At 39.4% G+C, this 12,928-nt stretch overlaps 1 protein-coding gene across 2 annotated transcripts in view; it reads right to left on the reverse strand.

The window, feature by feature from the left end:
• LOC141653693 (uncharacterized) overlaps positions 1-12,928 on the reverse strand; it is a 52,352-nt gene that overhangs the window by 21,258 nt on the left and 18,166 nt on the right. The window contains exons 22-40 of one of the 2 annotated variants that reach the window (XM_074461534.1): positions 12,698-12,862; positions 12,537-12,611; positions 12,003-12,455; positions 11,585-11,929; positions 11,374-11,505; positions 9,894-10,007; positions 9,602-9,786; positions 9,388-9,496; positions 8,893-9,036; positions 8,471-8,761; positions 6,499-7,146; positions 6,215-6,403; positions 5,776-5,879; positions 4,950-5,239; positions 4,777-4,861; positions 4,322-4,660; positions 3,633-3,986; positions 1,611-2,097; positions 1,314-1,477 (exon numbers count right to left, since the gene is read on the reverse strand). In XM_074461534.1, the coding sequence (XP_074317635.1) occupies positions 1,314-1,477; positions 1,611-2,097; positions 3,633-3,986; positions 4,322-4,660; positions 4,777-4,861; positions 4,950-5,239; positions 5,776-5,879; positions 6,215-6,403; positions 6,499-7,146; positions 8,471-8,761; positions 8,893-9,036; positions 9,388-9,496; positions 9,602-9,786; positions 9,894-10,007; positions 11,374-11,505; positions 11,585-11,929; positions 12,003-12,455; positions 12,537-12,611; positions 12,698-12,862 (4,673 nt within the window). Of the gene's footprint in view, positions 1-1,313; positions 1,478-1,610; positions 2,098-3,632; positions 3,987-4,321; positions 4,661-4,776; positions 4,865-4,949; positions 5,240-5,775; positions 5,880-6,214; positions 6,404-6,498; positions 7,147-8,470; positions 8,762-8,892; positions 9,037-9,387; positions 9,497-9,601; positions 9,787-9,893; positions 10,008-11,373; positions 11,506-11,584; positions 11,930-12,002; positions 12,456-12,536; positions 12,612-12,697; positions 12,863-12,928 lie in introns of both variants that reach the window. The other variant, XM_074461533.1, reaches the window with a different exon arrangement.

Here is a 12,928-nt window from a genome sequence, read left to right on the forward strand (position 1 = left end):
GTTTGTGGGTTTTTCATCAAGGTTTTCAACTTGTATGGGATTTGATAACAATAGAGATGGAAAATGCGAAAGTTTTTCATCAAGGTTTACGTTATATGTAGCTGAGTGTATCATATACCTTCTCTTTCCCAAAATCCACACGGCGGAAAAGTGCTGTGGTAACTGTTGGGAAGAAGAATTTTCATCAAGGTTTCCACCAAGTCACCTATGGGAAACAGATGTTAACAGGTAAATTATGGGGCCAGTTCAGTACGAGTTAAATGATGAAGTTTGGATTTTTCTCAGTTAAACATTAGTTTGAATTAATATGAGAAGAGAAGGCTTAGTTTGGATTATTCTCCTGAAATAACCCTAAAAAGAATGCACCCAACTAAGCGAGTCATTTTGCGTTTTTCCATCATAATTCAGATCCAAAAAATAATGGATCTTTGGCTCTATTGGTAATAGAAGGGCTCCATGTCTTCAAGACTAATTCAAAGCCAAAAAGTAATCTACTCCTTGCGGTACACGAATGCTAAAGTTGTTAAGAAGGCCACTCATAGGAGAAACTTCTATCCTTTTTCACAATGTCACTGCTAAAAGCCTAAAACAAACATAAGCAAATCTCTGCAAGTGCATCTCAATATCTAGCACCCATGCCTATTAGATACTTATCACCTGAAATAACCTATTTCACTCCACCATAACATTGACCTCTATATGCTGTAAGACGACTTTGTGCTGTCCGTAGTAGAGCACTTAACTTGATATTAAACAACAAAACCAACGCCGTTCGCAGGCCTAATTATTGGAATATAGTCATCATATGTAGTGAACGAGTAAGAAGGTGGCAAATAATAACAGCATGATGCAGCGACTCATGGCGAGCAGACTGTCTTGTGCTTCCCGCAATTTGCGTGATGGAATCGTAGGCAAGATTAAGACTCCGACCAAAGTAAAAGCGACGGTCTCAATGAGGAGACAACTATCGGGGAGAAAGGAGGTGGGGTCGGGGGTCTGGGGGAGCAGATATTTTTGTGTAAAAATACGCAACCAACTCTTCGGAGCTTGAAGCTAATCAAATAGAAAGCTTCATCTTCATTAACAACACCAAATTGTAACTTCAATAAAGTATAAAGCTAAAAAAGCATGTTGTAGGTGGTGAAATCTTATTCTATGAAGTTTTTAGCTCCACAAGCAGAATAAAACCAAAATATGTCAGGCCAGCTGTACAAGTGAGAGGGGCACCATAACTCTAACGGCAAACATCCCATGAGCCGATCAACATAGAGCAGATATGAAACTTAATGTGAATCAGGAGTGGGAAGAATTACCTCAAGAATCCATCAACTGCCTCCACAACAGGCTCCCATGACTCATATTTGTCGTTATATGAGCTAGCAACAAGAGAGAAGTTGACACTGGAGTTTAAATAGTCAGGCCTTCCTTGTAAATTAAATCCAATTCCACTTAAGGAAACATTAAATAATGGAACCATCTGCAAAATTCCAAAAAAAAATACAAGGGAAAGCACTTTTCACACTTGAACAAGAAGAATGGCATAATATTGCTCTGACAAAAAGACAGATTAAGGACATCAATAAGTTTTTTACGCCTCTAGATGAACTTACTAAGCCACCAAAGTCATCAAAGCATGCAGCAGAAAATGTTCTAATTTCTGCATCAATAATTGTATCTTCAGGACCATCTGTCACACTTCTATGAGCAAGCTGCAATGCAAATCTTTTGGGGGGTTTTTTGTAACCACTCCGCACCACAAAGGTACCCAGATCACCACCAACTGTCCACATGCTGAATGATTCTGAACTGTGCCCGGCATCAGACGTATCCCACACACTTTCTTCAGAAAATTGATCCCCAGTAACCATGTCACTTCGTATGCAACGTAACGAACTAAAATCTTGTACTTTCGGAGCACCTTTGCACGCAATGCAGCCCAAAGAAACATAGCTTGGAGGAGCTTGGGGCAACCACAATGAAATAGATTCAGCTCCCCTTTGTTTCTTGATCTTCCCAACCATTTTAAAGCCTAAAGGTTCTTTCAATACCTCATCACCAAGATCTTCAGCAACAATACAGGAATTTGGAGGTTCATACCTGCAGCCATACCCACCATTAACATTAACCCCTGTTTCAAAAGCTCCAGCCTATGGCAACGAAAGGAGGTCGGATGTACACAGCCCTATCTTTGTGTTTGAAGCACACAAAGAATATTTCCACATTACTTCATAGAGAAAGTTGCATCAAGAATTGCATCCACCAACTACTACTTCATAAAAAAAGCAAATAAGAGTCATTTTGCTGTTTTGCATCACATTCAAATAGAGAGACTGGCTCCATTTGAAACAAAGTTGCCTAATTCATTGTGAATAGACCACATGTAGCACGCAATACGCTTATAACATATAAGAGTGACTCTTGTAGAGTAGATTTTAGGTCAGCATCACAATAGAACACAGCTATGGTGCTCGGACTCGGGTACGACGTACGGGTATGAATCCTTGTCTCCAACACTTGAAGTCGTAAAATCAAGGATACGAGAACACGAATAACTAACGGATACGACAATTTTTGGACACGGTCAACATGTATCCAAAATTCCGAGGGAGTAAAAAATTCAATCCCAAAAGCAAGTGGCTGTAAACACAATGGTAAAAGTAATACTCCTTCCGTCCCGGTCAATTGTTGTCCTTTGGTTTTGGCAAAAAGACAAAGGAGAGAGAGAGAGAAGGGGGGGGGGGGGATTAATAAATGACAAGTGGATTAAATTGTGTGTGAATGACCAAATTGCTCATCAAGTTCATTCTTAAAATAAAAAGGACAACAATTGACTTGGACAGCCCAAAATGGAATAGGACAACAAATGTCCCTGACCCAGAGGTAGTGTTAAAATATTGTACAGTACTTCCTTTAGTGAAAAAATTAAAAGCATGTGGGTTCTCATGTGTCCCCGTTCGTTAGTCACACAAGTAAGAATAAAAAATTAATTTCTCCACTTCCTCATAAATTTACTCCTCACCCCATGTAACTCAATTAAAGTAAAGGAAACTAAGGGTGTGTTTGGATTGAGTGATTTGGAGGGAAAAGAAAGGGAGGGAGAGTAGGGGATTTAAAATCCCTTGTTTGGATAGCAAATGAGGGTGGAGAGAAATGGAGGGGGAGAGATTTGGAGGGATTCAATTTCCCTCCAAGCCTAATCAAAATCTCTCCACAATAGGCAAGATTTGGAGGGAAATTGTATCCAAACACCCACACCATTCCCCCTCCCCTTCCCTTCTCTCCCTTTCCCTTCCCTCTTTTCTCCTCCCCTCCCTTTCCCCCCACTTTTGCTATCCAAACACACCCTAAGAGTCTTCATCTTCTCTACACGAGTTCATCAATGGCTTCCAATCCCCTGTCAACTTCTCGACTTCTATCTGGTACACTTTTTTTTTTAATTTTTAAATTCTGAAGTGTCCATTTTTCCTTTTGCCGTCCGTACGACACGACACGGGTACGCTGGCGAGTCCGAGGACCATAGGAACACAGTCAATACACAAACCGATTTGCAATTCACTGGAACCTAGAATGGAAAAGGGGGAAGAACGACAAGTGACAAACCTATTGAGGGGAACACACAAGCAATGACATACCCTTTAACAGCAATATCACCAAAGTATACCATCCCTGGAGGGACTACAGGACGCCATATTGACAGTTTCTTTCTCGAGCTTGAACTCTGATTCCACCACACCAAAGAGAAGCTGGCTACTGCCTCGAAACGCCGGCCAGAGTTTAGAGATGGAAACTGCGCAGGATGGGACTCATGACTTGTTAAAGCATGAGTGGCAGTACTAGCGGAAACTTCTTGCGATAACTCGGAGGCCCCAAAAAGAATATGACGTAAGTCATATGCTCCACCACTTAGATTGCCTGAATTGGGATCTGTGGCCAAGAACGTCCCAAGGCAATTATCCACGCGCCAGAAGGGCAAACCCATTGAAGATCTGAAACCCAAAGAACCAAATAATGGATAAAGCCAATTGCAAAGCAAAAGAACCCCTCAATATATAAATGACATTTGGTACAAGTGCACAATTATCATTCTAGACAATCTATAATGACCAGCTCACCCATCATTAGTCCATATGTACCATTTAATTACACTCGCACATTATCTTCGGATTATAAACTTTAAATGTGCAAGTGGGACTTAATGATAGTCAACTTTGAAAGGTTTAAAACTTTTAACAGTAAATTATGGTCGGAAGGAGAACAAAGCACAAACGTTGTACTGCAGCAATTACTAAAACCAACAAGGAAGAGTTATATATACACATACTCATTGCTTCCACCAATAATAATGCAGTCTCTCAAGGAACAAGATGAAGCTAAAGACGCCATGATGCAGAATGTTGCTGAAGGAGGGGGTGGGGTTATGCCAGAAGAAACCACACAGCCCATGGAGATATATCCTTTTGGAGCCACGGGATACCAAATTGAACAGCTAACGTTTCCCTTAGCGACAACATGGGGAAGTCTTTTGATGTCATCTGTCTCGCAATTGACACCAGGTGTACCAGATGTGATAGGTGGCCATATTAACTTGAAAGACTCAGGTCTCCTGATTTTTACAAGATTCTTGTTTACAGCTAGAACCGCCTTGGTAGGTGGTTTGTCACTGTGATACAGAAGTAGAATTGTCAACAGATTGGTTTGTATATAAACAGAAGAGAGACAATACGAAAAAGATTGTTACATACGAATGCAGGAAAATATTAAACAGGCGTAATTTACATTGGAGTCAAATAGTCACCAAGAACAGCAAAGCCAGGGGGAGCCCGAGGTCTCCAAAATGCATATACTTGATCAGTGTCCGGACCTGCTAAATCAACACAATAAGGAGCACTAGTCAAAAAAGTTGCTAAACTCCTAGAACTGACATCATGTACAAACTTATCTAAACTTACATTCCATCACAGCTACTTTGTCAAACTCAGAGCAACTAATGGTCATTTTCTTTGATGTCATTCTTAAGAAGGATAACAACTCTTCTTCAACAGCCAAAAATAGACGTAGAATGCTAAACGAGAAATTCATTATAATGTCAGAAGCAGAGAGATGTATATTTGTCTTCCCAGCAACTTTTGAAAACTTGATCGAGGTATCAAATGGCTCCAAAACTCTGATGCCGTTGCTTTCCATTGTCAATCCCAGCGCATTTGCAGTCATTTCAATAGTTTCACCCTTCATAACTATCCTGAAACCAGCATCAAAAATATCAACGCAGTGTCGGAGAATTAAGGACTCCTCTGAGAACTCGTAGATAAGCTCAGCAGACTACAGGTTCACACAAATTTCCCAAACGCCATTGATGCATAATTGGATGGCAAAAATGAGAAGTCGACAGATACAACAACAACAACATTACCCCAGTGCTTCAGTGGCTCCCGCAAATTGCGGGGTAAGGGGGGTCGGATATACGCAGCCTTACCCTTGTGTTAGCAACACAAAGAGGCTGTTTCCGAATGACCCAAGATGAAAATTGCGTCGAGAACTGCATCGAAGGACCACTACTTCACAAGAGAAAGAAGCGTAGCCACTTTAGTGAGCCATTTTGCTTTATTCCATCATAATCCAGAACCAAAGAGTAATGAATCTTTGGCTACATTGGAAATATGGAATCATGAGAAGTCGACAGATCAAAAAAAGAAATTATAACCAAAATTGGCTATTCCCAAAATAGTGTTGTCGCTGTCTACCTGATTTATAACAAGGTGTAGGAGAAATTCTAACCTGCAAAATGCATCCAACTGAGCATGCAACAGTTTGTTGGAAAGACTAATAGATTCCCCTGCATCTTTAGATGTGCTGTAAAAAGTAAGCTCTGGACTAATAACCTGCGAGTCAAATTACCATCAGAAGGAACTAAGTGCAGATGTGTGGAAGACAACAAGTTGATGTTATGGTAACCAACAAATGAAAGCACGAATATTCTAAGTATGTCTTGGCGGCATAGTCTAGTCTTCTTATGGTGAATCATACGATTAATTTAAATAATTTTATTAACACAAAGAATCAGATAGTTCTTTTAGACTTCTGTGCTCATTCTCGCAACAACAAAATCTATCTATTAACGCATAACTAAACACCCTGCACCAGTCAGACCACCATCAGGTAGGCAGAATTAGGAAGATCTATCCGTCAATTAACTATTTGCCGGAACTAAACTTACCTGTAACTCAATGACAAATTCTGAAGACTTGGTAGTTTGCGTAGATTGAGGTTCTATGACGTCATGACTCCCAGATGAATCTTCCAAAGATTCTTCATCTCCAGTCTCCAAAATGACATGATCTTCCTTGGAAACAGAGTAGCTACTATTTGTTCCCAATACTATACAGGAGTCCAAAAACCGCCCGTCCTGCAACACATTCATATTGTTCAATTAACTACTATATTTGATACTGAAACCACGAAGATGAAATTATATGCAGAATGTAAAATAGGGACCAGCACCTTGATAAGGACATTTCTGAATACCAACTTCTTTCCATTTCCCACAAAGATTGTACCTTCCTCACAAGGGGAAGAAATGTTAGAACCCTGTCTATCTTTCAGCAGTAATGTACCCCCATTCCCATCATATACATAATGATCAAAATTTTCATTATCCACGATCAATGGTCTCTGAGGAGAGAGTGAAAATTCAGCCGAAGGTTGGATAAAAGTGGAGTCACTCAAGATAATTGCATCAACTAAATCCATTGAGACGTCAGTCTCTTCACTAGAAAGTACATCACGAACTGCTGGGACAAAAAATTCTGCAGCAGCCAGGAGGAAATCAAGAGCAACAAGCAACTGAGGTCTTTGTACGCACAAACAGACAGAGGATGACTGCTCACTCAAGGTTGCATCAAAAATAAGCATCGTAGCTACTGCAGTACTCTCCAGCTCAGTAGACACTTTCGAATTTGAAATCTGCCCAGACTCACTGTTTTTGAAGCTTAAAGAACTATATTCAATGTTCTCCGGCTGTCCTATTGCAAGTCTATACCGTTCGTTTGTGCCCTCACGGTCATCGAGAACATTAAAACTTTGAAGGGTAACAGATACTGAACCTTCACCATCAGTGGTAGACTTATAGAGTAGCCATGCATTGTTAACCTACCAACAATAAAAGTTAACAAATTGTACACATAAATATTACATGCTTGTGTATGAATCAAAGTGCGTCATTCACAAATTCTTTAAATAAAAACACCAAATAAATAAATAAATAAATAATGAAAAAATAAATTTAATTAATTAACTATAGTAAAAAGTGTATGAATCAAAGTCTGTCATTCACAAATTCTTTTCCTCCCTATAGTCCTCTCCATCACCATTTATTCTTTAATCCAAAGAAACCTTGTATTATTTTACCTTAATCCATGTTTTCTAGGGTCTTCATCTATCCCTTGCAATCTGATCCGTTCCCTAATTTTCAAGCCTCCTAGTTAGGATAGCAATTTGTCTCTGTCTCAAATGGCCAAATCATCTTTGTTGCTTATACAATCTTGGAACACTGCCTTTGTTCTTATACAAAGGGACAAGGGTACTTTTCTTCCACACCCCACAGTATCTTGTTGCTTCTCCTAATCTTGGTGGAAAGCACTGGTAACATTCGAATTCTCTCTCCCCAAACACCTACCAACTTCAATAAGGATAACAAGTGATTCTTTGCTTTCTTGCACCCCATCTTCCTTAATGCGATTTTAACTTCACTCATGAATTCTGCCTATAAATTCTCAATTAACCATAGTCAAAGAAAACATACCTAATATCCCGTTATCTTGATAGCCATTTAATATGATATCAAACTATCAAAGTATGATCTTTATCCATCATTTATCTCATTATCTTGATCCAAAATCTTGCGAACAACATTCCTCATACAATTAACTTTCCCAATATCTTGTTTCCCTCCATAGATTTCATTTTCCCTTTACATAACAATTCTTAATTGACCTTTATCGTCGCATCACGCACTTTCTTTCTAGCTTCTCTTCTAGCCTTATAGTACTTCGCACAGTTCTCATATTTCCTACAATTTCCCCAAACCTTCATAACAATAACATTTGGTCTTTATCGCTTACTTCGCTATCGTTCCACCAAGACGTGTCCTTACTTGATGGCATATTTCCTTTAGCTTCTCCTGTAACTTCTTTCAGTGCTTTCTTTACATCATGCTCTCGCTTATCCTACGAACTTAGCCAAAAATGAACTGCGAATGCATGGATTGACTACCAGAGAGAGAGAGAGAGAGAGAGAGAGAGATGGAAATGTATGCAAGTTGCTGAGCCATTAGTGTTTATTCAAATATATTCCTAGGTCTCTTCAATATACGGTAGCAATATTATCTCACATAAGGTTTTTATCAGAACACTTATTTACAAAAATAAAGTACATGAGCAATGAGTTTATCAAAGGCATAAAACAATGCATCTACCTTTACAGTTCCCAGTGGTGAATCTCTCGCTGCACCTGAATGCAAGCTCAATTCCACCAACTTAATAGCAACATTGACCTTCATATTGATCCACACTTCTTTTGAAATAGATTCAACTTGATGGGACGTTAAATCAGAGATATTAACAGGTTCTACCATCTCCACAGATGGTACAGTTTGTTTCCACTGTAAAGGAGGCACAATATTCGGAGTCTCTGAAATATTAGAGAGTGCACACTCCGTGATTATTTGGTATTCTCTGTTAGACAAAGCGGCTTTCATTACATCCATCTGTAAGCAGTAATAAGCAGAAAATTAGAAAGGAGGCACCTTATGGGGAACACTGTCAAGAGAATGAAGACCCAATAGTTTCCAAATACAGAAACTTCTGCTAGAAAATATAGATAAATGTACAAAATCACCTCTATAGTAGCTTCTGTGCTTGGAGTTTGATGTAACAGGTCTCGGAGACAGCGTCGTATAACAATAGATAACCCATTGACTTCCTGAATTATGGTATCACCTAATACTTTTCCAGTTCCAATGTTCAAGTTGATGTCATCAACCTACATGTCAAAAGTTGAGTTTTACTCATTGCGTGCATATTTCATGACTATCTGCATGAAAGCCACCTCAAAAGATTCCATGTAGCTTCCTGTAAATGATACTCAAAGTACCACCAGATGTCACATTGACAAACCAATTGATATATTTTGTATAATTTAGGCACCAGAAGGAGTGATTGCAATCTTCAGCAACATCAGACTCGTGCAATAGTTTTAGATTAAGAAAAAAGAAAATAGGAAGACAGTTGGTGCAGTCAGTGCCTCATTTGAACTAAAACAGATGAATTCAGCTACCCCGAAAAATACATAGCTTTTATATGCCATCTATAAGAAAAGGTCAGGACAACTGACCATCACAGTCATTATTTCCATGTGAACAGCATTCACTTCATGTTTAGTGCCATGAAGCCAATGGAAGGTGTTCCGGACAGTTATGTGTACAACATCAAGCTCCAGGTAACTGCAATGTAAAAGTTGTTAGCCATAGATGTATCCAGAATTCACTATAACGAGCAAAAGAGCCGATTTAAACAGGGAAGATGTCACAGAATGGAATATAGCATACTCTAGACTGTCTGTTCTCCGAGGCATTATGATTATTGGCTTTGTAAGTGAAAGATCTAGTTTCACAGCAGGTGAACCCTCAATTTCACTTGTAGAGAACAACTTCTCAGAATCAGTAACCTGGTCTCTTACTTTCACAACGGTATTTGAAGTGCTGGGAGAAAGACCCATGAAGTAGCTAACTACCTATAAAAATTTGATAAATTTAGAAAAAGAACAATTTGAAGAAGGAAAGACTAGTAGAACAAGTGAGCAAATTGAAGGACTGGTAAGAGGTAAGCTACGTTTATTACCTCCTGGATAAACCGGTTCAAGAAAACAACCCTTACTTCTGAAAATTGTCCGCCTAAGCTGTATTCAAACCCTTCATAGTCATCGTCATCGGGGTTGTATGAAATGAAACACATCTGCACACATGCAAATGCTGTAAAACAAAGACAAAAGGAAGAGCGAATATATGAAGACAACACAGAACACACCATTGGAACACATAGCATATGGACACATTAACAATGTTACCCCATTTGCCTTTAAGGCGCTACCATCTATGTGGAAGTAAGAGGGTTCGGATGCCCTTGTGCAGAAAATAAGGAGAGGATGTTTCCAGATGATCAATAACGAAAATTGCGTCAGGATTTGCATCGACAGATGGCTACCTTAAAATACAATGCAAAAAATTTAATGACATATTGCTTTATTCCATCGAATTCCAAAGGATGAAGAAAAGTGAGCATTTGCCTCCTTTGCAAATAGAGACAGTAGGCCAGTAAAAACACACAAGGGTCTACATCAATTGCTACTAATTTAAGAGCGTTCATAGCATTCATGTGAAGTTAAATATTAGACTGCATACAGCTCATCCAACATGCAGCAATCAAGAAGAGTACAAGATTAGTTTGCTTCTACAGTTCTACATAACAAACCAATACAGTCATGAATCAATTAGGAACTCTATCTGTCCACTTTAAAGGTTCACAAAATTTAGGTACATAACAGAAGATTAAAATAAATAGATATAGATATTGTATACACAAACAGAAGCGAAACAGATATGTGTTTAACTTCCGTGCAAATGTATGGTAAAATCATCGACGACCTCCCCTATGTCAGCCTACTCCCCTAAACCCACTATTGCATCAACCTCCTCGCTACTCACATCAATCCCGACCTCAAGCTCACATAAAATTCCTACCTCACAGCCTTACATCACCCCTCTACCCCAATATAATCCATTTTGTGAACCATCCATGCTGTCAACACCCACACAAAAGTCCCTTCTTCCTCCCCTCTGTTTGACAGATCACCATATGTATCCATCAACAGGCTGCAAGGGAGGAGAACGTGAAATATAGCAGCATGCCACCAGATCCATTCCCCCCGTCCCATTGCTGTGGAGATGGGAGTGAGAGATAAAGAAATGTGGTTCACAGTCTGGATTAGAGGAAAGGAGAGAAAAATGGAGTGAAGGAGGGGGAAGATTGTCATCCTTCGATAGTTCGATATGTTAAATTATGCGAACAACATACTCCCTCCTATTCACTGTGTTCTTCCCATATTGTTTGGGTACAACTCTTAAGAAAAATAGTTACAATTGATACGCACCTTGTAAATGGAAAATGGTATTGAAAAGTCCAGAAATTTAACTATAAAAGACGAAAGTAGGAAGAACACCATGAAGTTACCTATTAAGGAAACTGGGAAGAACACTATGAATAGGAGGGAGTATACGAAAACAGAAAACCCATAAAATAACAGTATATCAAGAAAGAGTACCTCTACAAACGAACTACCACCTGGATTTCTCATATCGCAAGCCCAGAAATAGATATGATGATGAGGAAGACTGTCGTCACTTATCCTTAGATTACCAATGGCAGCTTTAATACTGAAAGATGAAGGGAACACCTGAAAAAGGACATTGGATCAGCAAACCCAAAGTTCTCAACCAGATGCAGCTCACATATACCAAGGTAAGAGAGAGAACCTTAATATCAGTAAGCAAATTATCCTGCGATAAGGTAGCAAGTCTAGTTTCATCATCCTTCATAAGAACTATCTGGGCACGTGCCATTTTCAGAATTAAACAGAAAATAATCCTGGATTTCCCCTTCCCAAGTAGACCTGTTACTGCAGGCTGGTCAGCAGTTAATAATTGAGGGTGATCAACATCTTCACCAGAGATTTCAATCTGTTGAGTGGCCACTGACGAGCTATCACTAAGCGATTCACAGCTCTCAGCCTCAAAATTAATACCATTCATAAAATCCATGATGGCAGCCACAGTAGGCCTGCGACAGAAAAATGATAAGGTGGCAAGGGTCACCACCACCTGTAGTCAATGGAAAATATTAGATATCAAGAAACGGATCAGAATGAATTGCCAAAGATAATGACTAACTCACCATTTTATCTGTTCTGTTGTAGAAAGGAGAATTTTGGTCATAGATAACAATTTGAGCCTTAATAAAGCTGTTTAACTCATCAATATGGCCGATTGTCTCTTCTGTGGACTGAAAAGATGTATCAGGTAGAAGACCAGGCACCTTATTGAACCCAGGAGGCCTAAATGCAGACACTTCAGGTGACAATATTTCAGAAAACTGAGTTGGAGAGTCCGTCTCTGGTAAGTTCTCTGAAGCCTCGTAGAAATTCTCGTCACCATCAGTTGAAATGTCGTAACCACTGCAACTTGGGCTTAGCATATCCTCAGAAACTGAAGTAACATCTGGGCCCCGTATAAAGGATCTTGCCATATAGTGACGTTCTGATTTTGCTTCACACACCAGATCTTCAATCTCCAAGGATTTCAGGAGTGTTCCTATAAACATATCATTTTCCTTTATAGCAATCTCCACCTGTTTCAAAGAGCTACTGTTCAGAAAACTATGGTCAACTAATATACAGAAAGGACAAGTCCATCAGGATAGTCTACATACCAGACCACCTGTAGCCCGAAATTCAAATAAACGCTTCTCTTCAGATAGCAGCATCTTCATGAAACTCTTGTCATACTAGTATAAGTATTGTGAGAACAAAGGTAAGTTGTTGTACTCACAAAGTCACAGATGTCTAAGCAAGGAAACATAATGGAGCTCACCTGCTGGTTATAATCGAAGGAGACTTTTAACTCATCTAACACACCCGTTATGAAAATTTTCTCTGCATTCACAGCATTGATAGCACGGTCTAGCTCAGGAATCATTGATTCAGAGTCCTCCGCATCCGATGAGGATTCAGACAATGTAGTGATAGGAGCTGAAGCCTACCATGTAAGAACCAGAATATGCCATAGATAGGAGTTATTTAAATGACAAAGTAACTTGAAAGC

This window comes from Silene latifolia, chromosome 4, assembly GCF_048544455.1.
Source record: "Silene latifolia isolate original U9 population chromosome 4, ASM4854445v1, whole genome shotgun sequence".
NCBI classification, from domain to species: domain Eukaryota; kingdom Viridiplantae; phylum Streptophyta; class Magnoliopsida; order Caryophyllales; family Caryophyllaceae; genus Silene; species Silene latifolia.